A 27,878-nucleotide genomic window follows, 5' to 3' on the forward strand; every position below is an offset into this window, starting at 1 on the left:
GGAAATGATCATCATAATAATCAGAGTATATTATTTCTCAAGTTGTCTTGCTTTCTAATATGCCATATGACTTCGAAATAGGCAGTCATAGTTTATCAGAGCCAGCTATTATGAACTTGTTTTTTTAGAACACTAAAATTTTTTCAACATGGGATGGCTTAGTAGGAAAATCTGTTTGGTTCTTAACATGCTTTGGTTTGATATAAATAGTAACTTTAAAAAGTATTTTAGATATTATGTGTGTATTAACTGATGAATAACAAATGAGAGATATTAAAGATAAGAAAAATTATGAATATGTCATGTATAATACAAATGATAATGCCAAAATCTAGTACAATGATTCCTTATAAAAATATATTGGCCCAAACAATACTGCTAAATGCAAGGGTCAATGTTCGCTACCCACCACAAACTCCTCAAAAAGTTTCCTTATTTCTCTGTGACTTTAAGTCTTTCAGAGAGAAAAAAAAAAGATACAGAGCAAAAAAATCTAGAGGTACTAGAATATAGAGGAACAAAAGCAGAAAACCAGAAAGGGCAAAAAACAATTTGTAGAGGCTCAAAAGAGGAGAAATAGAAGTAAAGATGCCTTAACTCTTCTAAGCCTCTCTCATTTTATCCCCCTTTTAATTCCTAAGGCTCTGATTCCAGTGGGGTATGATGGGTGGAGACTCCAGTGAACCAACTCTTTGGCATCTTAAGAGTTCCATTTCCCATTATTTCTTTATGATTGTACAGGACAAGGGAAGGAATTCTTGATTGCACAAAACTGGAAGAGTTCTAAGCAGGAAGTACATGAGCATCTATTCTGGGTTGGGGCTTTCCAAAAATTCCAAAGAGATACTTTGTTATGGAACAACAATACATTTAATTATGTAGAAGGTATGGAATATGATGTCTAACCCTGCATTTAGATACTAGATACTAAGTATTATCTATTATAATAGTTATTATTAGTATTATAAAATATGTATTAATTATCTGGCTGAAAACAATGCTAAAAGTAAACAGTCAAATGATATGTGCCATTTTAACTGCTCTCTAAAAGCACACACTGGATAAAAAATGTTTCTCTACCACATTTAAGAGGGAATTTACTCCAAATTATATAAGAGTTATGGGAACAGCATGTCTCTAGCTTTAAAATGGTTATTTGGCAACGAAATAAATTTAACATTAGATTATGGGGCTGGAAAAAATCCATGTATCCTCTCTGATTTTAAATAGAAGGAAGTTATATAAAAAGATGTTATAACTTCAAAGTATAATTTTTGCATAACTTGAATGAAGCAAAATTACTTTATGTAAGTGGTATAAGTAAAAGAAACTATTTTTATTAATACTTAGATAAAGGATCAATATGCATACATGGAGTTTCTAGTTTCTACCTCTCTTAACTTGCTTTTGAAAACAGACCACCACGAAATGTCTAGGGGGAACGGCACATGGATAACTTGAGTATCTACAGCCCTCAAGGGCTGCATCTTAGTAAATTGCAGGCAATTTTCAAATTCAAATATAAATGATAGAAGCACAAAGCAGCAAGACGATGCTTCTCAAATAGAATAACACATATTAACAAAGTAAAATCTGTTCCCAGGCTTTCCAGAGGTCCAGTGGTTAAAAATCCCGTCTGTCAATGCAGGGGACATGGGTCCAATCCCTGCTCTGTGAAGATTCCACATGCCACAAGGCAGCTAAGTCTGTGCACCATAACTGCTGAGCCTGTGCTCTAGAATCCACAAGCTGCAACTCTTGAGCTCACATTCCAAAATTACTGAAGTCCGCACTCTAGATCCTGTGGTCTGCAACAAAAGAAGCCACTGCAATGAGAAGCCCTTGTAATGCAACTAGAGAGTAGACCCTGCTCTCTACAACTAGAAAAAGTTCTAGTGCAGCAATGAAGAATCAGTGTAGAAAATTAAAAAAAGAATAGTTTTCTTCTAAAGTATGTAAATATAGAAATTCAAGGATCCTAAAAGTAATCTAATATATTTATCAGCCAATACTTAAATTCTATCATTCTAGAATTTTGGAAGGATAGAATTAGAATATCACCGTAACTGATTAATGGATCAGAGCAAAAACTGTCAATGGCTAACATCACAAAAAAGACAGATGACCAGTTATTACAGAAACACATATAATACCAATTCTGATGGATCTTTACCAAAAGGAAGGAAAAATTTAAATCTAAACCTAATCAAGTTTCTACAGCTTTCCAGGTGGCTTAGTGATAAAGAATCCACCTGCCAATGCAGGAGCTGCGGGAGCCCCAGGAGACATGGGTTCTATCCCTGGGCTGGGGAGATCCCATGGAAGAGAAAATGGCAACCCACTCCAGTATTCTTGCCCAGAAGATCCCATGGACAGAGGAGCATGGGGTTGCAAAGAGTTGAACACAATTGAGCATGCAGGCATGTATGTAATCAAGTTTCTACATTCAATACCAATTCACAGCTAATTTGAGGGCAGAGGAACATGTTAAGTGACACCATAAAGATGCAATCAACAAAGTCTAGATTATAGGAAGTTCTCTAAGCCCAGCTGGGAAAAGAGCAAAAAAATAGAAGAACCTATAGATTTAAAGAAACTTAAGAGTGCATCAACCAATCACAATGCATGTATCTTTTCTGGATACCGCATCAAACAACATAAAGCAAAACAAAACATTTATGAGACAATCAGAGAAATAAGAACACTGAATAGAATTATTATTAATTTTAAAAGTGTGATCATGATATTATGGTTGGATTAAAAAAAAACTTTAAGATACATACTGAAATATTCATAGATAAAATAAAATGATGACTGGGACCTGCTTTTAAAAAATGGTGGGGAGGGATAAGTGTGGGTAGAGATTATTCACAAATTGCTAACTGTTGAAGCTGAGTGATGGGTACATGGATATTCATTATACTGTTCTCTCTACTTTTATATATGTTTGAAATTTTCCATAATAAGTAGCTTTTAAATTTCATCTTCTTTGGCCCTTCCTGATCTCCTTTGCTGAATCCTCCTCTTCAACCAGACCATTAAATGTTGAATTCAGGAGAAACCTGCCTGCTGCTTTCTTTTCTTTTTCCTTCTTTAAATTCTAGTAGGTAATCCTAGCCATATTCATGGCTGCAACTACTCCAAAGGGCTGACAACTCCCTCACTGGCTTTCCCTCAATGTCCAGGACCTCTCCTGAACTTCACACCTGTGTATCTCAGCCCCTGCTGGCCCTCATGAACTGAAAAGATAAAAGTAATTAAAACTCAACAAAGCCAAATTGTTAGACAGCTTAATCATCACCACACCTTCCCCCAACACATACAAAAATCTATCCTCCAGTATAGCTCTAGTCTACACAGAAACCAAATGTGGGCTTGTTGTTGTTGTTGTTAAGTCGTTAGGTCATGTCCGACTCTTTTGTGACCCCATGGACTGTAGCCCGCTAGGCTCCTCTGTCCATGGGATTCTCCAGGCAAGAATACTGGAGTGGGTTGCCATTACGTTCTCCAGGGGATCTTCCTGACCTAGGGATCAAATCCAGGTCTCCTGCATTGCAGGTGGGTTCTTTACCACTGAGCCAACTAGGAAGCCCTTTTAAATGTGGGCTTACCTTTCTGATGAAAGACATAGACAAATTAAAAGCCCTGCCAGACTTCCTGGGATATACGCAACATACAAATTTTTTAAGAAAGACTCAAAATACTATTTGATAATATAAACCAGTCCTAGAAGTCTTAGGTTATGAGACCTATTATTTACTCACTCCCAGGGGAAAAGGGAAATACATGTGTCCAAAAAAACCTAAGCTTTCTTTTTCCCCCAACCATGTGTTGCTTGTAGGGACTGAACTCGCACCATGGCAGTGAAAACAGTAAGATCTTTTATAAAAAGTTACCATCCATATAGACAGGCATGCAAAAAGTCTATTGATAATCAGTTGATCACATAATTTTATCATTCATCCTGTGCTTGAATATCTTTGTTTAGTTGAGTTCAGCTCAGTCACTCAGTCATGTCGACTCTTTGCGACCCCATGGACGGCAGCATGCCAGGTGTCCTTGTCCATCACCAACTCGCGGAGTTTACTCAAATTCATGTCCATTGAGTTGGTGACGCCATCCAACCATCTCACCCTCTGTCGTCCCCTTCTCCTCCTGCCTTCAATCTTTCCCAGCATCAAGGTCTTTTCAAATGAGGCAGTTCTTCGCTTCATGTGGCCAAAAAATTGGAGTTTCAGCTTCAGCATCAGTCCTTCCAATGAATATTCAGGACTGATTTCCTTTAGGATGGACTGGTTGGATCTCCTTGCAGTCCAAGGGACTCTCAAGAGTCTCATCCAACAGTTCAAAGGTGCTCAGCTTTCTTTATAGTTCAACTCTCACATTCATACATGACTGCTGGAAAAACCATAGCTTTGACTAGATGGCCCTTTGTTGGCAATGTCTCTGCTTTTTAATATGCTGTCTAGGTTGGTCATAACTTTTCTTCCAAGAAGCAAGTGTCTTTTAATTTCATGGCAGCAGTCACCATCTGCAGTGATTTTGGAGCCCAAGAAAACAAAGCCTGTCACTGTTTCCACTGTTTCCCCATCTATTTGCCACGAAGTGATGAGACCAGATGCCATGATCTTAGTTTTCTGAACATTGAGCTTTAAGCCAACTTTTTCACTCTCCTCTTTCACTTTCATCAAGAGGCTCTTTAGTTCTTCTTTGCTTTCTGCCATAAGTGTGGTGTCATCTGCATATCTGAGGTTATTGATATTTCTCCCGGGAATCTTGATTCCAGCTTATGCTTCATCCGGCCCAGCATTTCTCATGATGTATTCTGCATATAAGTTAAATAAGCAGGGTGACAATATACAGCCTTGACATACTCCTTTCCCGATTAGGAACCAGTCTGTTGTTCCATGTCCAGTTTTAACTGTTGCTTCCTGACCCGCATACAGATTTCTCAGGAGGTTCGTGACATTGTACAGGAGGCCGGGATCAAGACCATCCTCAAGAAAAAGAAGTGCAAAAAGGCAAAATGGCTGTCTGAGGAGGCCTTACAAATAGCTGTGAAAAGAAGAGAAGCAAAAAGCAAGGGAGAAAAGGAAAGATATACCCATTTGAATGCAGAGTTCCAAAGAGTAGCAAGGAGAGACAAGAAAGCCTTCCTCGGTGATCAATGCAAATAGAAGAAAACAACAGAATGGGAAAGACTAGAGATCTCTTCAAGAAAATTAGAGAAACCAAGGGAACATTTCATGCAAAGTTGGGCACAATAAAGGACAGAAATGGTATGGACCTAACAGAAGCAGAAGATATTAAGAAGAGGTGGCAAGAATACACAGAAGAACTATATAAAAAAGATATTCACAACCCAGATAATCACAATGGTATGATCACTCACCTAAAGCCAGATATCCTGGAATGCGAAGTCAAGTGGGCCTTAGGAATCATCACTACAAACAAAGCTAGAGGAGGTCATGGAATTCCACTTGAGCTATTTCAAATCCTAAAAGATGATGCTGTGAAAGTGCTGCACTCAATATGCCAGCAAATTTGGAAAATAAGCTTTTTTTATGTCATTATGTCAGCACTGGCCACAGGACTGGAAAAGGTCTGTTTTCATTCCAATCTCAAAGAAAGGCAATGCCAAAGAATGTTCAAACTACCGCACAATTGCACTCATCTCATACGCTAGCAAAGTAATGCTCAAAATTCTCCAAGCCAGGCTTCAACAGTACGTGAACCGTGAACTTCCAGATGTTCAAGCTGGATTTAGAAAAAGCAGAGGAACCAGAGATCAAACTGCCAACATCCGTTGAATCATCAAAAAAGCAACAGAGTTCCAGAAAAACATCTACTTCTGCTTTATTGACTATGCCAAAGTCTTTGACTGTGTGGATCACAAGAAACTGTGGAATATCTTTGTAGATGGGGATTATTCTACTCTCTAAGCAGGCCATTCTTTGGACTATGTTGTTATAAGTTTATTTCTATAGTGGATCCAAGTATTTATATCTCTTAGTGCTACTTTTTATATTATTCCTAACATTTAATATCAAACTGTCATCTCAGACTTTGTCAGTTTTTTTCATTGCTATATCCCCAGTGCCTAAAACCTGGCACATAGGAGACACTCAATAAATATTTAAAAAATGAATAATAGCTAGTATTTATTGAAGGGTTACTATGTATCAGGCAGTAAGCTAAGAGAGTTTCACATGCTATTTTACTTAACACTGACAACAAACATGTGTTTCTTGTAATTATCATCTTTTAAACACAAGGAAACTGAGGCTTACGGAGCCTCAGTAACCTGCCCAAGATCACAAGACTAATATGTGTAGAATCAGAAATCAAACCCAGGTCTTATTCCAAAGCTCCCAGTCTTAACCACTACATTTGTCTTTGTCCCATTCAGCAGCCTTTTCGAACAAGTCATTAAAAATGACCATACACTTTACCAAAAGACTGTTATTGTTGTTATTTTAAATGGATTTCCATGTAATATCTAAATATCCCTAGTATGGCAGACAATAAATATCTGCTGAATGAATGAATACGCAATAGAAACAAATATTCCAACTGATTTCACAAATAGCTGTAGAATCTGGAAATGAAGACAGTTTCTTTAGAGTTTTGTAGCAATTATAATTACTTCTGCTGATTATTTGAAGTCATTCTTACCTAGTCTTTGATATTTTGCTAAAAGTGATGGGAAACTAAGGGTTTCATTTAAGTGAGTCAGGGGTCAAGAGTGACATGATCAGATGTCCACTGTGAATAGATCACTGTGACTACAGTGTGACGAATGGATAGGAAAAGGACAAAGTAGATGCAGAGATAATGTTATACCAAGAAAAACTTGGATCAGCTTAGACAAGGGTGCCGGTAGTAAAGAGGATAAGTGCTACAGGGTAAGGAAAATGTCAAAAGTAACTCCTGAATTTCCAGCTTTGGATAGATTGAAAAGATGACAGATCACTTTGGAAGAGGATCAAGTTTATGAGGGAATAAATATAAATTTGAATTCAAACATATGAGACATCCAATGGGAATGCTGAATAGGCAGGTAGATAATTGGATTCTGACAGCAAACATGGGCAAGATAGAGGGCTAGGAGAGATACATATTTGGGAGTCTTAAGTGTGCAAATCAAGGTTTGCATTCATTATGTCAGCAAATCTGGAAGACCCAGCAGTGACCACAGGACTGCTGCTGCTAAGTCGCTTCAGTCGTGTCCGACTCTGTGCGACCCCATAGACGGCAGCCCACCGGGCTCCGACGTCCCTGGGATTCTCCAGGCAAGAATACTGGAGTGGGTTGCCATTTCCTTCTCCAGTGCATGAAAGGGAAAAGTGAAAGTGAAGTCGCTCAGTCGTGTCCGACTCTTAGCGACCCCATGGACTGTGGCCTACCAGGCTCCTCCATCCATGGGATTTTCCAGGCAAGAGTACTGGAGTGGGGTGCCATTGCCTTCTCCACTGGAAGAGGTCAATCCTCATCCCAATTCCCAAGAAGGGTAGTACCAAAGAATGTGTTAACCATCGGACAATTGCACTCATCTCCCAGGCTAGTAAGGTCATGCTTAAAGTCTTGCATGCTAGGCTTCAGCATTATGCAAACCAAGAACTTCCAGATGTCCAAGCTGGGTTTAGAAAAGGAAGGGGAACTAGAGATCAAATTGCCAACATTCGCTGGATCATAGAGAAAGCAAGGGAATTTCAGAAAAACATTATCTTTGTTTCATCGACTATGCTAAAGCCTTTGACTGTGTGAATCATGACAAACTGTGGAAATCTCTTAGAGAGATGGGAATACCAGACCATCTTATCTGTCTCCTGAGAAACCTGTATGTGGGTCAAGAAGCAACAGTTAGAACTCGGTATGGAACAACTGATTGGTTCAAGATCAAGAAAGGAGTGTGACAGGGCTGTCTGCCGTCACCCTGTTTGTTTAACCTAAATGCTGAGCACATCATGAGAAATGCTGGGCTGGATGAGTTACAAGCCGGAATCAAGATAGGCGGGAGAAACATCAATAACTTCAGATATATGGATGATACCCCTCTAATGGCAGAAAGTGAAGAGGAACTAAAGAGCCTCTTGATGAGGAGAATGAAAGAGCCGGCTTAAGACTAAATATTAAAAAAACACTAAGATAATGGCATCCGGCCCCATTACTGCAAGGCAAATGGAAGGGGAAAAGGTGGAAGTAGAGACAGATTTCCTCTTCTTGGACTCCAAAATCACTGCAAATGGTGACTGCAGCCATGAAATCAGAAGATTGCTTCTTGGCAGGAAAGCGATGACAAACCTAGACAGTGTTGAAAAGCAGAGACCATTACTCTGCTGACAAAGGTCTATATAGTCAAGGCTATGGTCTTCCCAGTGGTCATGTACAGTTGTGAGAGCTAGACCATGAAGAAGGCAGAACACCAAAGAATTGATGCCTTTGAACTGTGGTGCTGGAAAAGACTTCTGAAAGTCCCCTGGATAGCAAGGAGCTCAAACCAGTCAATCTTAAGGGAGATCAACCCTGAATATTCACTGGAACAACGGATGCTGAAGCTGAAGCTCCGGTATTTTGGTCATCTGATGCAAACAGACAACTCATTGGAAAAGTCCCTGATGCTGGGAAAGATTGAGGGCAGAAGGAGGAGAGGGTGTCAGAGGGTGAGAGAGCTGGATGGCATCACCGATGCAATGAACATGAACTTGGGCAAACTCCAGGAGACGGTGAGGGACAGGGAGGCCTGGGATGCTGCAGTCCATGGGGTCGCAAAGAGTTGGACACGACTTGGCAACTGAACAACAACAAAAAGCGTGTAAATAGTAATCAGAAGCCTTGAATAATGCTTCTTGACCTTTACCAACTTATCAGGCAGGCACAGAGGTCTACCAGCATTTGACCAACCCATTGGTTTATAGTTTAGATAAAAAACAGAAAGGAGATGCCAAGTAGATAGGAGGAACAGAAGAGCACCAAGTGTTTGTTTTTCTTTCCCCATTACATCTCTCTGCCCCTCTTGTTTCCCCTCTCCCTGACACCTAATATCTTAAAGCAGGGTCTTTTGCTGAAAACTAGAGCAGGGGAAGGAGCAGCATGGAGGGCAGGATATAGGGATAGTAGGGAAGATGTGAAATTAACAGCAGAGAGTAAGAATGGTTACATGACATGTCTCCTTTGATCAGAGATTTTTACCAGACAAGTAAAGATGTTTGCATGGGTGTGCTAAGTCGCTTCAGTCATGTCCAACTCTTTGCAACCCCATGGACTGTAGCCGACCAGACTCTTCAGTCCATGGGATTCTCCGTGCAAGAATACTGGAGTGGGTTGCCATGCCCTCCTCCAGGGGATCTTCCCAACCCAGGGATAAAACTTGTGTCTCCTACACTGCAGGTAGTTTCTTTACTGCTGAGCCATCACTCACATCCAGACCTAATGAGTGTGGAGTTGGAATGAATAAACTGACTCCATTTGAGACATAGGCAAGGAGGGTCCTCTGGAAAGACGTAATATTCACTTAGGTCAAGGAGGTACAAGAAATGTTCAGAGGGCTGTATTATAGGCCATCAATAGAAACCATCAGAGGCAAATTGCTTCGTCAACCTGCTCTGACACTTACACACTGTATGTATCTACATTCAGCGTTTGCAGAGGAAGTGCATGGCAAAATGATTGAGTACTGCATAAAGATTAAGAGCATGAAATTAAGTACCTGCTATGTTCATAGATAATATAAAATGATAAAATGTTTTTATCCTTCAAGAAGTATATAATCTAAAATCTTTGTAAATGTAAAAATTTACAAAGATAAATAATAAAAGAGATAAACATCAATCCTATAGAACAATGTAAGTAGTAGTATCAGCAGTATATACTTTATTGCAGTAGTAATAGAAAATTCAGGTCCGCTTTGATATTGGAAGGCTCAGGTTCAAATCCTAGATCTGCCACTTACTTACAAATAATCCTCAACTTCTTCATTTGTATAATGTTGTGATAACCAAATGAGATGATATATGGAAAGCATTGAACATAATTATGACACATCATAAGCATCAATAAGTAGAAGCTCCACTATTATTAATGACAATAAAATGGAATTCTTAAATAGGTTGTAATATAAAGATGATTTTTAAAATATTTGTTATATTGTATGGTGTTCAGAATGCTGTATAAATAGTAATGCCTAAAATTTATCAACATAAATATTTTCTCAAAAGTATCAGTTGAGAATATGCTATAAACACTATTCTTCCCTATTTCTCATGGAACTCATAGTTTAGTAATGATATGTACAATTTTCCATCAGTTTTTTAATATAGTTTTAAAAATATTATTCATACTGTCTCTTTCCAAACTACTTAAATAATTATGAATTATGACTAAACTGAGCCCTGTTCATGTTTGTAGAACCTAAAATAGTTGTCGCAATCCTTTGTATAGCTAAACAATGACAACAGATTTGTGTAAGTAAAGCATTGAAATAGAATGGCTGACCTGTATAAATGTATAAATTAAATAAAGAGACCATAGTATGTCCACACCAAAATCATTTGTTACTTTTGTTAGCCATTTTTATTATTCCTATTCAAGGGGAAGATAGAGACAGAGTATCTATAAAAATTCTAATCTAAGGGAATTATAAGGGGCTAGTAATTTAAAAAATAGTGGGGTTATTTTTAAGCACAGAGAGAGACAAAGATGATGAAAGACATGTCAAACCTGAAAAAAATCAACATGCCAACTTTATAACATAGTAACTTCAGGTGTATATAAGCATTACAGCCTTGTTCACTGAGAGATATATACCTGAAGAAAAATAACAGAGAAACATAATATGCCATAGAGAAGAGAAGCTTGCCACTCAGTCTCAGAAAACAACCTGTTCCAAAGCCTAAGCTGGCAGGGAAGGTTACTGACCGCTCCTTGATACAAATCCTTTTGTTTGTCTTTCTTAGCTTAACAAATCTTCCCTAGATCCTCTCTCTGCCTGTCTAACTGCTTTATCCCAATCTTTCAGTGAATTTCTCCTTTCACCCATCCCGCAAATAGAGTTGATGTGTTCTCACACCACATATGCCCCAGGCAATTGCATCCATCCTTCTGGCTTCGACTACCATCTGATTGCTGATGACTCTTAATCTACATCTCTATTTAAAATCTTTCCTGAGCTCCATGTCTAATAATCAACTATTATCACATATCTCTAAACAAATATTTCAAATTCAACATCCCTTCCCAACCTGCTAATATTCTTATCACCATCTACCCAGTTACCAGAAATTCTGGAGCCATCTTAGACTCTCTTTTCTTCTTCACAGACAACATCTAATTAATCATGAGTCAGAGATGGCAAAAATCTTTAACGGCAGGCTACTCACAAATATGTTCAAGCTGGATTTAGAAAAGGCACAGGAACCAGAGATCAAATTGCCAACATCTGTTGGATCACTGAAAAAACAAGAGAGTTCCAGAAAAACATCTACTGCTTTATTGACTACACCAAAGCCTTTGATTGTGTGGATCACAACAAACTGTGGAAAATTCTTCAAGAGATGGGAGTACCAGACCACCTTACCTGCCTCCTGAGAAATCTGTATGCAGGTCAAGAAGCAACAGTTCTTGAACAGTTCTGGTTCAAGAAGCAACAGAACCAGACATGGAACAACGGACTGGTTCCAAATTGGGAAAGGAATACATCAAGGCTGTATATTGTCACCCTGCTTATTTAACCTATATTCAGAGTACATCATGCAAAATGCCGGGCTGGATGAAGCAAAAGCTGGAATCAAGATTGCCAGGAGAAATATCAATAACCTCAGATATGCAGATGACACCACCCTTATGGCAGAAAGGGAAGAACTAAAGAACCTCTTGATGAAAGTAAAAGAGGACAGTGAAAAAGCTGGCTTAAAACTCAACATTCAGAAAACTAAGATCATGGCATCTGGTCCCATCACTTCATGAAAAATAGATGGAGAAACAATGGAAACAGTGGCAGACTATATTTCCTTGGGCTCCAAAATCACTGCTGATGGTGACTGCAGCCATAAAATTAAAAGACACTTGCTCCTTGGAAGAAAAGTTATGACCAACCTAGACAGCATATTAAAAAGCAGAGACATTACTTTGCCAACAACGGTCTGTCTAGTCAAAACTATGGTTTTTCCAGCAGTCATGTATGGATGTGAGAGTTGGACTATAAAGAAAGCTGAGCTCCAAAGAATTGATGCTTTTGAAATGTGGTGTTGGAGAAGACTCTTGAGAGTCCCTTGGACTGCAAGGAGATCCAGCCAGTCCATTCTAAAGGAAATCAGTCCTCAATATTCATTTGATGGACTGATGCTGAAGCTGAAACTCCAGTACTTTGGCCACCTGATGCGAAGAACTGACTCATTGGAAAAGACCCTGATGCTGGGAAAGATTGAAGGTGGGAGAAGGGGATGACAGAGGATGAGATGGTTGGATGGCATCACCGGCTCAATGGACACGAGTTTGAGCAAGTTCCGGGAGTTGGTGATGGACGGGGAAGCCAGGCATGCTGCAGTTCATGGGGTCGCAAAGGGTCGGACACAAATGAGCAACTCAACTGACTCACCAATATAAATGTGAATAAATTTTTATATGATATCAGCAAACTCTTAAGTACAATGGAAAATGTAATTTACTAAGTGGTAGATAGAAGAATACATTAAGGTCAGTCAGGTTTTGGAATTGATGTAAAATGTTTTTATTACCTTTCCCAGTTGTAGAGATTAATATTGATCTGAATTGCTTGATAAACAAGGCCAGCCTGAAGAAGAACAATTTCAGCCTCCTGTATGTTCCCACTAAACATTAATATGTGGGCCATTTTTGATTCTTTAGATGGAAGATTTTTTATAGAATTGATATATTGAACTTTATCAATCTAAAAAAGAAAGAAAAATATTTGAAGTATATAGTAACAAATTACAGTTAAACACACACACACACACAAACACATAAACATAAGTAAACACTATTTACTTCACCAATTGCTGCGTAGGCTATTTCTGCAGTAGTCATATCTCGATTAGCAACTGCCATAGCAGCTAGGCAAGCCCACATGGTTTGCTCCTAAAGTGAAATAGAAGAACAATTATTTCAACTACATGGCTGAACTGCCTTAAAATAAACAGTGAATTAAAATATAACAAGGTTATATTTTAATGTAAAATAAAAGATTGCCAAGCCTGGCACTGAAAAAAATAATAATTTAATAAATTAATGATGTGGAAATTTCATTGGGGCTATGCGGTTATAACACATAGAGAAAGTTTTGAATAAATTTTTTGTGAAATGTTCATTTCTAATTATAAAAGGTTTACTTTTGAACTTATGATACACATTAATGATAACTCAAGGTTATAAGCCCTCCAGTCTTTTTGATGAGATGTCAAAGAATGCAACTGCAGGGAACCAGAGAAAACGTGAGGTTTTCAGACAATGCTATTAGAGCAGACTGTCACCAATAACCCATTGTAAGGAAAACCACCTAAAAGTTCTTTTACAAAAGTGTATTCTAAGAGAATTAAACAATGTAAAAAGACGAGTTCTGTGGCCAAACATGCTCAGAAAATACTTAATTCAACTAGGTTGGAAAATGCTGATCTAAAGTAGTGAATGGTTCTTAACCTTAGCTATACAAATCATCTGAGGAACTTAAAAATATGCCCAGGCTCACTAGATCTAATAAATTAGACCTTGGGGGTAGAACCTGGGAATCTGAGTTTTAAAAAAAGTTCCATGAAAGGTTTTTATATGTATCAGCAAGAAGAAACTACTCGCTTCTTCAGAGAATAAATCACACAGCAACATCTATCTCTCTGTATCACTCATGACATCACTTATTAAAAAAAAAGACATGATCTTGTTTACAATTTTTCCAACCCTTAGCTCTTATTATTTCTCATTTTGCGAAAGATATTGTATAAACTAATACACGATATATATACAACTGTAGATCTGAAATGTAAAGTACCTTAACAAAACGACAAAGTCTTACAGCGTCTTCCCATTTTGAACTGCTTACATATTCGTGGAGAATAGCAGGATATGGTGATATGCTGATGTGAACCAGAGAGCCATCAGCCCTTCTTATAGTTACTTGATTTCCAACAAAACTCACAATATGGGGTTTTTTACTAAATTCACTGTTGAAAAAAGGCAAAGTGCAATTTATATTCTGAGGAAAAAATTTCATACAATTTAAATTTGGGAGTTGACCCTAACATACATGTGAAATCGACAATCTCCAAAATGCACCCCAAGAAAGTTAATTCCAAGGAGAATGTATGTCTTCAAATAAATATTGGAATCTAACTTGCTATGTACACTTAGAGCAAAATATGCAAACATTTTTACATGACAAAAATTATTACATATTTGACAACTATGCCTAAAAGCATTTGAAATGTTCTTTTTTCCTAAGAATTAAGGTAAATCACACAAATGATTAAAGCACTGAGCCTCAGCTTTTGAAAGTATAAACATTAAAAAGTTGATTCCAAGATTATTTTCTCATAATAACAGGAGGTGAACTTTAAGTAAAGAGACTAACTTCTCTTCATTAGTTAATCTTTTTATGTGATGCCTCTCTGGTTTTGCTAAGGTGAGCTTGAATATTAAAAATGAACTTAAAATAGATTTGAAAGTTAAACTAAGATTTGGCGTTGAGAAGCCTTTGTATTCCTAGTTTGCCAAGAATAAGAGATCTCCCTGCTAGTTCTTAGAGAATTTAGGAATATAAATGCATTTGATTTTCTGAAGAATGTAAAATTAAAAATAAAAAAAACCTTTTAGTAACTTTATGTATTTTTTCTAAATTTAATATCAATTTTAAAATTCAATTCTAGAGAGACATACATTCCTGAGAGTCTCAAGGTCAATGATAAAATGGGAAAGAGTAAAGGCTGTCATAAAATTGTATATCACAGGAAAATATTGAGTGCCTAAAATAAAATAATTAAACCACACTGAAAAAACTACCTGAGTTACCATTAAACAACAGTAAACCTGAAAATTATATCCATATAAGAAAAAATTATATTCATTTAAGAAACATACAAATAAATAGTATTACATCAATACAACACTTTCAACTTGATTCTATAACTTAAATCTCATTAAATATAGCTTTAGCTGAATAATTTATTTAGTTGACTAAGTAACATAAAAGATTATTTTGTAGGAATGAAATTAGAAGCAAGAATACAACACTGTTAGTTTTATTTATGACAATAAACAATCCCACACAGTAAAATGTTACCTTGCATCCCTTTCATATAATGTTTTAGGCAAAATGTCTCTGTCCACATAAACCGTATTGGGGTAATACCACACTGTAAATCGAGTATCTTGAAGTCCACAAAGGATATTGCACGTATCACTCCATGCCAAAGTATGCACCATTGTTCCTTATTTTAAAAAGAATGTTAATGTAATGTTAATGTACTAGTTCCATTATATAAGTATTAAAAACATATCTTTAAAATCAGCTGATGTATAAGACCCCAACTAACTGCTGGTAGGTATGAGTATTCTCTGATGGTGAAAACGTGCAAAAATTCACATAAAAATTTATGGAAATATTTGAGCATTTTATCCAGAACCATTATATTTTCAATCTGCATGTCTGTTTTTCAATGCCAAGTTAGTTGCAGCAGCTAAAGACTTGCTATCAAAATGGAATTAAATAGCTAAGAAATGTTAGGAGACCAAAGCATTATTCACAGATTCATTCAAGCAAGTAAGCTATTTAGTATAATATAAAGAGTAGATCTAAGAATACTGAAAATAATAAAAAATTTAAATGTATTACAATTATTTTACCAAGTTTGATAATCTGTTCTTCCTTCCCAAATCGTTTCACTGAAGTGATATAGAGATCTCTATTTTTATCAATGAAAGCAATTTTTCTATCATTGGTGAGTCCCTTTTGATCCAGAGCAATTTCCAAAACTTCATTCTAAAATTTTTAAAGAATGAAAATTCTGGATTAGTTTTAGTGCTTACATCAGATTATTTTAATTGTTTACTTACAAGAACATATGTTTATTTAAAGGTCAATTAAATATCATTTACCTACTTATAATGGTAAAATGTCCCTGCTAAATAACTGCTAATATACAAATAATTCAAAAGCTGAAGTGTAATTACTTGTTTTTTAATTTACAAGGGAAAAATGCCCATTAGAACACCATAAAATAATATAATCTTTGAAACTCTATAAGCTGAAATACACTTCCATTTGTGTCCATCATTTGGGCACAAGTTAAACAAATTTTGATACATCCATAAAATGTTATACTTATGGCAGGAAGAAGGACTGAAAAAGTACTTTTATCTACTGATATGGAAAAATTTCCAGAAACAGAATGTTGTGTGAGAAAAGCAAAGTGCAGACTTATATGTTATCTTTTTGTAAAAGAAAGAGAAAGGAACATATACCCATTTTGTCCATGTATGCACTAAAAACCTATGGAAGGATAAAAGGAGATTAATAATGATGGCTACTTATTCGGTGGAAAGGAACTATACTGACAGGTGTAGCAAAAATAGTTTTTCACTGACTGCTTTTCCATTTCTGAACAACTGAATGTATTTGTTATTCAACTAATAATTACAAAAAGAAGAAAATAAAATATAGGGTAATGCTTCACTAGTAGCACTGAACAGTAAAGTTAAAAACATCTTTAAACCCTAATATATCACTTATTGGAGGATAACTCAATGGAATGGTGCCATTTGTTTGTTCTAAGGCTAAAAATCAGAAACTAATAAACGGCTCACAATTCGGGATTTTTTTTTCCAGTTTCAGATTTTTTTTTTTCATTTAACTACAGTCTTAAAACCTAAAAAAAAAAGGGTTAGAACAGGTCAATGGGAGAAGTGTAAGCTGTATTGATGTATAAACACATTTTTATTTACTGATACTATATGTGTTAAAAGTTTAATCAAGATAGAATATTTTATCGAAAAGCAGTAAAGAGGGACTTCTCTGGTGGTCCAGTGGTTAAAAATCCACCTGCCAATGCAGGGGACATGAGTTCGATCCCTGGTCCAGAAACTAAGAATCCACATGCTGTAGGGTGACTAACTCACAACTACTGAGCCCATGCACTGCAATTACTGAAGTCCATGTGCCTTAACTAGAGAAAGCCCATGCACAGCAATGAAGAATAAGCACAGTCAAAAATAAATAAAACAAATAATAATTTTTAAAAAAGGAGTAAAGAGCTTGAACAAAAACATATGTCAGATTCTTTCATTCAATTAACTTGCATATATATAGCTTTCCATTACAGAATTTAATAGTGCTTAGACTTTAGGACATTTTTAGGCAAAATACTCTATATAGAATGCACACTTGTTTTAAATATAAAATTAATCTCCATGTTTTCCTCCTTAAAATGAAAACATTAATTTTGCTCCTAGTGTTTTGTTTTTAATTTTTGTTTTCTGGCCACACCATGGAGCACATGGAACTTTGCCAATTAGGGATCAAACCCATGCTCCCTGCAATGGACACGCAAAGTCTTAACCACTGGACTACCAGGGAAGTCTGAAAACATTAATTTTGAAAAGAAGTAAATAACTATTTACATTAAAAATAGCTAATATCCATCACCTTATGAGAAAGAAACTTCCCGTCTCCCATTGGTTTTCCAGTTGATGCCTCAAAGAGGAAGATTACTTGAAAAAAAAGTAAAGCATTAATTACCATATTACATTAGAATTTTTACTGAAACATTTCTATGGAGCTATCATAATCTTAATGAGAAATTATTTAACTCTTTGGACCACAGATACCTATCAGCACAGAAGAGCAGCAGCATCAAATTCCTAGTTAGTAATAAGGTCATATTTCTCAGTGGAACCGAACACGTCTTCCTAAAATATACATTCCCTAATTAGAATTATTATTAATGGCATGGTATCAGTGTACCACAGGATCAAAAATGGCAAGTCCAAATCTGGATGCAGTTTGTAATTTTCATAATTCTGATTTAGATCAACATAACAACCCAGACAATCATTTCACAAAGGAAAAATGTATTGAGTGCCTACTATACTACCAGGAAATTATGTAGTGATGAGTTCCCTGTGGTCAGTACACTACTGTGTGATAATTTGTGTGGTCTTTGTCTTAGGTTCCTGACACAGGTCTTCCACAACCCTTGGAATTTTCTGAGTCACAGGAATGTCTTTGTTATGCTAATAGAGAGACTCTGGGTAATTCCCTAGATAGCTTCACCATAGCTATAGGGTCACCAGAAAGACCAAGCATGTGATTATAGAGTTTGGACTTTCAATTACCTGAAATGGGTTTTTGTGTGCATGCCTGACTCTCTGCAACCCTATGGACTGTAGCCCACCAGACTCCTCTGTCCATGGGATTTTTCAGGCAAGAATACTGGAGTGGGTTGCCATTTCCTCCTCCAGGGGACCTTCTCAACCCAGGTACTGAACCTGAGTCTCCCGTGTCTCCTGCATTAGCAGGCGGATTCTTTACCACTGAGCAACTTGATGTTCAACCTTACTACATTGAAGCAAAGGCTCTTGCGTGGATCATCAATGACTCATATGCTGCCAAATCAAACAGTCTATTTTTAGTCAAGAATCTACTTTTAGTCTTGACCTCCTGGGAGCACTGGATACTCCTGACCATCCTCTTTCTTGAAACTCCTATGTGAGCTACCAAAAAACACTGTTTTCTCCTGATTCTTTCCCATTTTGGACCATCCTTTATTCTCTTTTCGCTAGTTCTTCCTTCTTTGGTGATCCCTGTTCCTAGGTTTTGTTTTAGGTCACCTATTCATACTATCTACGTTCCTGGATTATTTTCATGACATCAATCATTATCTAAAAAATGATAACTCAAAGTTCTCTATTTCCAATTCCATCTTTCTCAGATATGCTGAGTAGGCCAACTTGTAAATATTATTGGAGATATGTACTGAAGAAGCCAGGAACAAAAGCTGCCTCTGCCCCTTCTCTGTTTCATCAAAGGCTTCTCCTAGTATCATAAGTGACAGAAATATTGCCCACTATTTTTTGCTCTTTGAAGACTGTCAGTGCTTCAGTGATTCTCTTTAAGTAATTCCCAAATTACTCCAGCTCAAGATTCATCTCCAATAGAGTTATTTCATATGACTGAACACACACAAAGAATTACAAAAACAAAAAGACAGAAGTGACATGAGTAGTCAGCAAAAACAATTGGACAATTTATACAGATCATAAAACTGCTAATATATGTATAACATATTTAATTTCCAGAGGGTCATACTTTTAGTATATTGATTTATAGCTGTTAGTAACCTTAGGATGTTAAGTTTGAGGTCACTGGCTATATTCACAGAGGAAGACATATTCATGTCTTCACAATAAGTTATGTTCTAAAATTGCCAATTTAGCTGTTAAAAATGAAAAAGAAAAATACTGTTATAGAATTTTTAAGTAAGTATAGAAACAAAAATAGAAAAATCTGACTTCCATTTTAAAAAATGCTTTGGGTATAACTAAGCCCAGTTATTTTCATAGCTATATAAACTAACTTTTTAAAAAAGTAAAAGTTTTCCATCCTTTTGTTGACTGCACATATTATAAAGAGCTGGAGGTATGTGAATGAATTTGTCTAATTTCCACAACTGGAGGTGGCCCTGATTCAGTGGGAGGCTGGACCTGTATTTTAATTTTAATATGCAGCAAAAACTGGCAGATTGGACAACTAAGGAGCTGGGAGCTGAAAGAGTTGCTTCTAAACCTAAGTAACTGCTCTCTAACTTCGCCTTCCTCTACCCAGACTTTTGTTTCAAATAATCACTCACAATGACATCACAGTGAATCCGTGCAAGGTGGATGAGGAGAAGAAGCGAGTCAAAAGCAATATTCCTACTCTTTAGTCATAAGGAGTATCTACCTTAATCATACGTACCTCTACTCCTTAATCATAATCAAATGTACTTAACATACTTTAACTGAGCACCTACTATAACATAAGACTACTGGGCTTGGTTCAAAGAATCCTGCCTGTAAAGGAACTCCCAAGTCAGGAAGGAACCACTGATTTCACACATGAATGGTCCCCTTGAAAGAAAATTTTTACAGGTTAAAGATTCCAGGTACTTCAATTGTGCTTTCTATTGTTAGTGTATATCTCTATCTAGCCTTCAGTAATTACTAGTTTCTTTAAACATAAGAAAACTATTTTCCTTCTCATTTTTCTATCAGTTCTACAATAATTTTAGTTTTAAAAATTTTCTGTTGATGGCAGGATGGAATAACATGATTATTTTGTTCAACAAAGTTTATGTAAGTAAAACATAATTTATTTGCATGTACATCCATAACTCTTAAAATGTTCATTATTCTTTTTGGCTCTAAAATTCTACAAATTATCAACGGCTTAAATGTTAATGAAATATGTTTCAGATGTGAATTAATTATAGAAAAATTCAGAATAAGGAATATTCAGTTGGAAACATACATACCTTATTATAGCTTCCATCTAAAATACGTGATGTTGAATAAGGAAAATATAGAAACTTCATAGTGATCACTGGGATTTTCAAATTTAAATTTACTGAAGACAAAAATCTGACTTCCAAATTATTAACAATTACACTCCCATCTTAAATCTGTCTGCTGTCTAGATTCTGCTTTATTTCATTTCATTTCATTCTCTTTCCTCTCTTTTAGACAGGAAGGAAGTCCTTTAAAAACAAAACAATTACCAAATGTCCTCTCTTAGAGAAAGCCTGAGGCATAAAGAGAGAGAATAATAGCTCTGTTTAGGAGAATTATCTTTCCTACCAGAATGAGAGGTGATGCTATCTGAAAGTACTGAAAATTTAAAAGAAGGACAGTTTTCTAACTCCAAAATTAGGTGTTCCATGAACTAACAAAATTAACAGCCAAGTCATACCTTTTTTCAACATGTCACAGTAATGAATAATGTTTAGTAATATGTATTAACAGAGAAGAACAATTATTCTGTATCTTACCACCAGGCTTTAAGGATACCTCACTCTCACTCTACCTCATTAGTTCCTTTTCCTCTTTCTCATCTTTAAATATTGATGTGCTCAGCCACTGATCTTCTCTGTCTATATTCACTTTCTAGGTGACTTCATTGTGTCATGGCACCATCTACACATCAATGACTTCCAGATTCATATCTCATCTCCAACTCTCTCCTGAGCCCTGGATTTGTTTATTTCATTGTTTCCTCTCCAAACCCTCTTGGACGTCTAGAAAGTATTTAAACTTATCAAGACAAAAACAGAACTCTGGGTTTGTGTGACCTACTCAAAACTTCCTCATTCCCCATCCTTCATTCACCCAGGAAAAATTTTAGGATAACATGCTAGTCTTCACTCTCTCATGCCAGCATCTTTACCATGGCCAAGTCTTTACATGATCTGGCTGCTACTTATCTAACTTTGTGTCTTCTCCTATCACACTCTGCTTAGTTCATGTTGACCTAGTCCTAAAGCCTTGTTCCTTTTAAGTACCAGTCATTCCCACCCTTGCATTTTATTGTCCTATAGTCATTGCTCTGCCCCAGCTCTAGATTCTCTATGCCCTCACCCTGCATTAATTTTCTTCACAGCATGTATCATTAGTTGACTATATTTGCTGATTACCTGTTTTTTTTTATGCACTTTTGTATCCTCAACTTCTAGAAGACTACTTGGCACATAGGAAGCACTCAGTATTATTTGTTGGATACATGATATGATACAGCATTGCCTTAAAAAAATAGTTTTACTCATACTGTGGCATTCCAAAACACCTGACATACTTAAATTTATTTATAAACACTAATGTGGCCTAGATTTTTATATGAAAATCAAAAATTATTTGTAACTTTCTCCTACTTTTTCAGTTTAAAAATATGTAAGTATAAAAAATACATGAATATATATAAGCAAAATAAATAGTACAATGAAGCACAATATTTACTATGTTACTAAATAAAGAAAAAAGAAATACTTCCAATAAACTTAAAAATTAACATACATTTTTAGTCTTGAATTAAAACTATACCAACGGCTATTGAACATATAGATTTACTTCTTACCACTAAGCTTTGATGTTGTGACAATATTTATTTGTCCCATCAACTGGAAATAATATGACAACTTTAGTTCTTTAATTCATGATTAGGACAAATTAGAAAGCTTATCATTCTTCCATATAAAGTCAACATATTAATAGATGAGAAAATGAAAGTCAATTGATGAAAATTTTAATAAATTTCATTAAAATTTATTGGTCTCTGCAGAGACCATTGAAAATTATAAAAATGCACTTACTTTTTTCATCAGCTTTGTCTTTGATTGCTATGGTATCATTACTCAGAGAGACAGTCTGTGCATTTAGAATATCTGTTCTCATTCCAGGAAATTTTGGAGAGGAAAGGAAGCGCCCTTCATAAGAATATAAATAGATACCACCACCATCTACAAGAAGAAAATGTCTAAAAAATACAGAATAAAGATGTATTCTCAAGTAGGATTTACTATAATTTCATTTTCATATTAGAAAATATTTTATGCTTTGGAAATATAGAAATCTTACAATTAAAACAATAATAAAACATAGATATAAAAAGAATGAAATATAAAAACAATCTGAAAAGTCAACATTTGATTGTTTTGATTTGTTTCCTAGGTTTCTGTTTTTTGATGGAGGTAGGAAAAGAAAAATGAAAATGTCCATAATCACCACCCTATAAAGTTTTTATTCCTTTAATATTATAATTATAATTCATTTCCTTTCCTAAAGAAGCATATCTATACAAAAGCAATAAAAAATCAAGTAATTTACAATTTAGTGAATCTTTTAATGACAGACACTATTTGTTTTATGAAACAGTATTAACACATATTTTACAATTAAAGATTATGCTAAGGATCACTAATAACAGTATTAAATTAAATACTAGGCAGAGTCCTAAACAGTGAAAACAACTCAAAAATTAACATCAGAGTGAGCATTTACTAAAATAAGAAGCTTTGATTTTAAAATAATACAGTAACCATGAATAAATGTATTCATATCTAAAAATGTGTTTTTTTAATATCAGGTAGTTGGGTTCATTTGCTGTGATGACAGCTCTATTCAAGGCATAGTATCCTGTGTTGTTTATTTTTTAAGTCAAAATGTAAACATTTTATAGCTGCTATTTTTTCCTTTGAAATTTTAAGAACAATACAAAAAACATTTCAAATAATACAGAGAAAGTAAAAGATCTCTTGCAATCTTCTTACCTCCGTAGAGATAACTTATGGCAAAGTATGGATAGAACTTAATTAACTCTTTCCTGATGGACATTTATTTTATTTCAAATTATTCACTCTTCAAGCATGTCTAAGGTATATACACATCTCTGTATGTTTACATTGCTTATTTCCTTAGTATAAATCCTAAAAATGCAATAATTGGATCAAAGGGCATATACTTTTAAAAATTTAACATATATTGTTAAACTCCCCTTTAAAAGGTTTATTGATTTACACTCATACTATTGCTATATCAGAGAGTCTGTTTCTTCAAAGTTGAACATATTATTACTTCTTAAAACTTTATGTTCAAGCTATTAATATCCTTGATTCAGAACTATTTTTTTTTTTTTTGGATCACACCACACAGCTTATGGAATCTTAGTTCTCCAACTAGGGATTGAACCCGGGCCCTTAGTAGTGAAAGAGCCAAGTCCTAACCACTGGATGACCAGGGAGTTCTCCAGAACTATTTCTTGATTCAGGAATTGCTAACTGTTCCTTTTTGCTGTGGAAGCCATTATGAAATAAACATCAAGACAAACAAAAGCTAGTATACAATGAATACCAAAAATGTACACTTGAATTAAATGAATACTTGACTACTGCTGTGTAATTTGGCCCTTACACATTAGTGTATGAAAGCAATATTTGCTAATGTTGACAAGTGACACATACTAGTATATATTCTTTTCTTTGTCTCAGTAATAAAAGCATTTTCTCTTCTAAACAACACACTAAAGCTTTAACTTCCTGTGAATAAACACTATTCCAAGGGGCAAACATTTCTAATGTACAAATATGGCCAGCAATGGTTAGTAAATAAAATATTCTTTAATTATCTAATCATTTACACTATTAACATATAACTTTACTAAGAGCATATTCAATATACATTTATAAATACTGTATAAAGAAATAAATTTATTTGGAACTATTCAAGTAAAAAAGAATTTCAAAAATATGGTTTTTTAGATAGCTGACATCTTACCTTTTAACTGGCAAAGATGTCTTTTTGTTTGAAAAATTTACGATATAAATCAATCAATCAATCATTGGTTCAATATCATTAAACAGCTGGTAGAAAATCTGATACAATTATTTGCTTGATCACTCAGGGTCATCAATATGATGATCATACTCTTCAGCAACTGTGCAACTGATAGCTTTGATACTTAGGAGAATCGGTTGGTGCTATGCTTCCGCTATCTTTCCAGTCCTCAGTCAGATGGGCACAGAGACACTTCTGGAAGTAACACTGAAATGGCTGCCCAAGGAGAACCCCAAGTTCAGTTCAAACTTGTTTTGGTTGGTGATGGTGGTACTGGAGAAACTACATTCATGAAATGTCATCTGACTGGTGAATTTGAGAAGTATGTGGCTATCTTGGCTGTTAAGGTCCATCCTGTTGTGTTCCATACCAACAGAAGACCGACTAAGTTCAATGTATGGGATGCAGCTGGTCAGGAGAAGTTTGGTGGACTGAGAGATGGCTATTATATACAAGCTCAGTGTGCCATTGTAATGTTTGATGTAACATCGAGAGTTAACTTACAAGAATGTGCCTAACTGGCATAGAGATCTGGTATGAGTGTGTGAGAAAATCCCGACTATGTTGTGGGGCAACCAACTGGATATTAAGGATAGAAAGGTTAAGGTAAAGTCAGTTGTCTTCCACTGAAAGAAGAATCTTCAGTACTATGGCATTTCTGCCAAAAGTAACTACAACTTTGAAAAGCCCTTCCTCTGGTTTGCTAGAAAACTGATCAGAGACCCTAACTTGGAGTTTGTAGCCATGCCTGCTCTTGTGCCATCAGAGGTGGTCTTGGCCCCAGTCTTGGCAGCACAGTACGGGCACGATTTAGAGGCTGCTCAGACAACTGCTCTCCCGGATGAAGATGATGACCTGTGAGAAAGTGAGGCTGGCACCCAGCGTAAGAAGTCTAGTTTTATAGGCAACTGTCCTGTGATGTCAGTGATGCAGCATGTTTGCCACTTTATTATATAGCTAAGCAGAACATGTGTTTAATCTTTGGATGCTGAAGGAGATGGATGGGCTTTTGAGTGAATATGGCAGTTTAAAAAAAAATACCTTCATTTTTTTAACCTGCATATTTAGGTGTTTTGGAACACAGTTGTTTCCTCCTTAAGTTTCAACTATAAGACTGCTATAGTCACATGCCGGAGAAGGAAATGGCACCCCACTCCAGTACTCTTGCCTGGAAAATTCCACGGACGGAGGAGCCTGGTAGGCTGCTGTCCATGGGGTCGCTAGGAGTCGGACACGAGTGAACGACTTCACTTTCACTTTTCACTTTCATGCATTGGAGAAGGAAATGGCAAGTCACTCCAGTATTCTTGCCTAGAGAATCCCAGGGACAGGGGAGCCTGGTGGGCTGCCGTCTATGGGGTCGCACAGAGTCGGACACGACTGAAGTGACTTAGCAGCAGCAGCAGCATAGTCACATGACAATATTGAGAGGTGGAATCTTGTTTGTTACTGTCATTCCCATTCCTTTTCGTTTAGAATCAGAATAAAGTTGTGCCTCAAATATTAAAAAAAATATATATATGGCTCTGTGCCATTAGTTTTTCTCCAGGCTCCCTTGCCAGCAGTCACTTTCTTTCCGTCATTGTGCCAGATTCTAACAGCCCACCAGCATTCATCTTCTGGCTATTTGTAGAAGGCTGTGGCTTCCCAGGTAGTGCAGTGGTAATGAATCTGCCTGCCAATGCAGGAGATGCAGGAGACACAAGTTCAATCCCTGGGTTGGGAAAATATATCAGAGTAGGAAATGGCAATCTACTCCAGTATTCTTGTCTGGGAAATCCCATGGACAGAGGAGCCTGGCAGGCTGTGGTCCATAAGGGTCACAAAAGAGTCAGACACAATCTAGCAACTAAACAACAAATGGGCTAGAAAACCTGATAATAACACTCTCAAGAGCTGCCTAAGTGGTGAGTAAAGGAATGAGGTAATAAAATAAGTGGTTTTAGTGAAAAGATTTCATGGATATCAATCTTAAGTAATTGTAGATTATATTTTCATGCTTTATTCCTGGTTTTATCAAGTTTAACTTTCTAACTCTGACCTCTGATTCGTAGGGTACCACTGTACTTGACAGATTGATCATTTTCATGGAAAAAATGTGGGTTCCTGAGAATAGTTATTACGAATTTACTCCAATTAATTGGCCCAGAGTTTCTCAGTCCGGTATATACAAAGTCTTGGTAGAGAATATTGTTTTTCAAACTCCAGATCACAGCCTAGTAGTGCCTCATAAAATGAATGAATTTCAACCAGTATTTTAAAACAAAAACAAGACAGAAAATATCGGAACAATGAGGTCAAAACTATGTTATAGTAATTTGCCTGTTTCACTGTCATTCTCTCATCATTACTCTGATGTTTACTTGCAGTAAGTTTATTCTTACCATTTATAATAAATTGATACCTTTTAAATCTCTCACTTTTACTTTCTAGTATTTTGTTCTCATTCAGTTGCTAAGTCATGTTTGACTCTTTGTGACCCCATGGAGTGTAGCATGCCAAGCTTCCCTGTCCTTCACTATCTCCCAGAGTTTGTTCAGATTCAAGTCCACTGAGTCAGTGATGCCATCCTCTGTTGCCCCCTCCTCCTTCTGTCCTCAATCTTTCCCAGCTTCAAAGTCTTTTCCAATGAGTTGACTCTTCACATCAGGAGGCCAAAATATTAAGAGTTTTAGCTTTAGCATCAGTCCCTCCAATGAATAGTCAGGGTTGATTTCCTTTAGGATTGACTGGTTTGATCACCTTGCTGTCCAAGGGACTCTAAAGAGTCTTCTCCAGCACCACAGTTTGAAAGCATCAATTCTTTGGTGCTCAGCCTTCATTATGGTCCAACTCTCACATCCGCACATGACTACCAGAAAAACCATAGCTTTGACTATACAGATCTTTGTCAGCAAAGTGATGCCTTTGCTTTTTAATACACTGTCTAGGTTTGCCATAGTTTTCCTTCCAAGGAACAAGAGTCTTTTAATTTCATGGCTTGTAGTCACCATCTGCAGTGATTTTGGAGCCTAAGAAAATAAAATCTGCCACTGTTTCCATTTTTCCCCCATCTATTTATCATAAAGTGATGGAACCAGATGTCATGATCTTAGTTTTTTGAATGTTAAGGTTTAAGCCAGCTTTTTCACTCTCTTCTTTCACTTTCATCAGAGGCTCTTCAGTTCTTCTTTGCTTTCTGCCATTAGGGTGGTATCATCTACATATATGAGGTTTCTCCTGGCAATCTTGATTCCAGCTTGTGATTCATCCAGCCTGGCATTTTGCTTGAAATACTCTGAATATAAGTTAAATAAGCAGGTTGACAATATACATGCTGGATGGACTCCTTTCCCAATTTTGAACCAGTCTGTTGTTCCATGTCTGGTTCTAACCGTTGCTTCTTGTCCCGCATACAAGTTTCTTAGGAAAAAAGTTACGATGGTCCAGAGTTCCCATCTCTTTAAGAATTTTCCACACTTTGTTGGAATCCACACAGTCAAAGCTTTAGTGTAGTCAATGAAGCAGAAGTAGATGTT

At 36.3% G+C, this 27,878-nt stretch overlaps 1 protein-coding gene and 1 pseudogene across 7 annotated transcripts in view; one reads left to right on the top strand and one right to left on the bottom strand.

Moving 5' to 3' along the window:
* Nucleotides 1–27,878, bottom strand: part of IFT80 (intraflagellar transport 80) — a 121,565-nt gene that overhangs the window by 9,202 nt on the left and 84,485 nt on the right. For all 7 annotated transcript variants that reach the window (XM_081570713.1, XM_081570709.1, XM_081570714.1 and 4 more), the window contains 7 exons: nt 22,341–22,504; nt 17,648–17,712; nt 15,850–15,985; nt 15,287–15,434; nt 14,000–14,171; nt 13,006–13,095; nt 12,735–12,907 (listed from right to left, as the gene is read on the bottom strand). In XM_081570713.1, the coding sequence (XP_081426839.1) occupies nt 12,735–12,907; nt 13,006–13,095; nt 14,000–14,171; nt 15,287–15,434; nt 15,850–15,985; nt 17,648–17,712; nt 22,341–22,504 (948 nt within the window). The remainder of the gene's footprint in view (nt 1–12,734; nt 12,908–13,005; nt 13,096–13,999; nt 14,172–15,286; nt 15,435–15,849; nt 15,986–17,647; nt 17,713–22,340; nt 22,505–27,878) is intronic.
* On the top strand, nt 24,573–25,221 carry LOC145538536 (GTP-binding nuclear protein Ran-like; annotated as a pseudogene).

The sequence above is a fragment of the Giraffa tippelskirchi genome, chromosome 2 (genome assembly GCF_054371585.1).
Source record: "Giraffa tippelskirchi isolate mGirTip1 chromosome 2, T2T-mGirTip1v1.2.pri, whole genome shotgun sequence".
In the NCBI taxonomy this organism is placed as follows: Eukaryota; Metazoa; Chordata; class Mammalia; order Artiodactyla; family Giraffidae; genus Giraffa; species Giraffa tippelskirchi.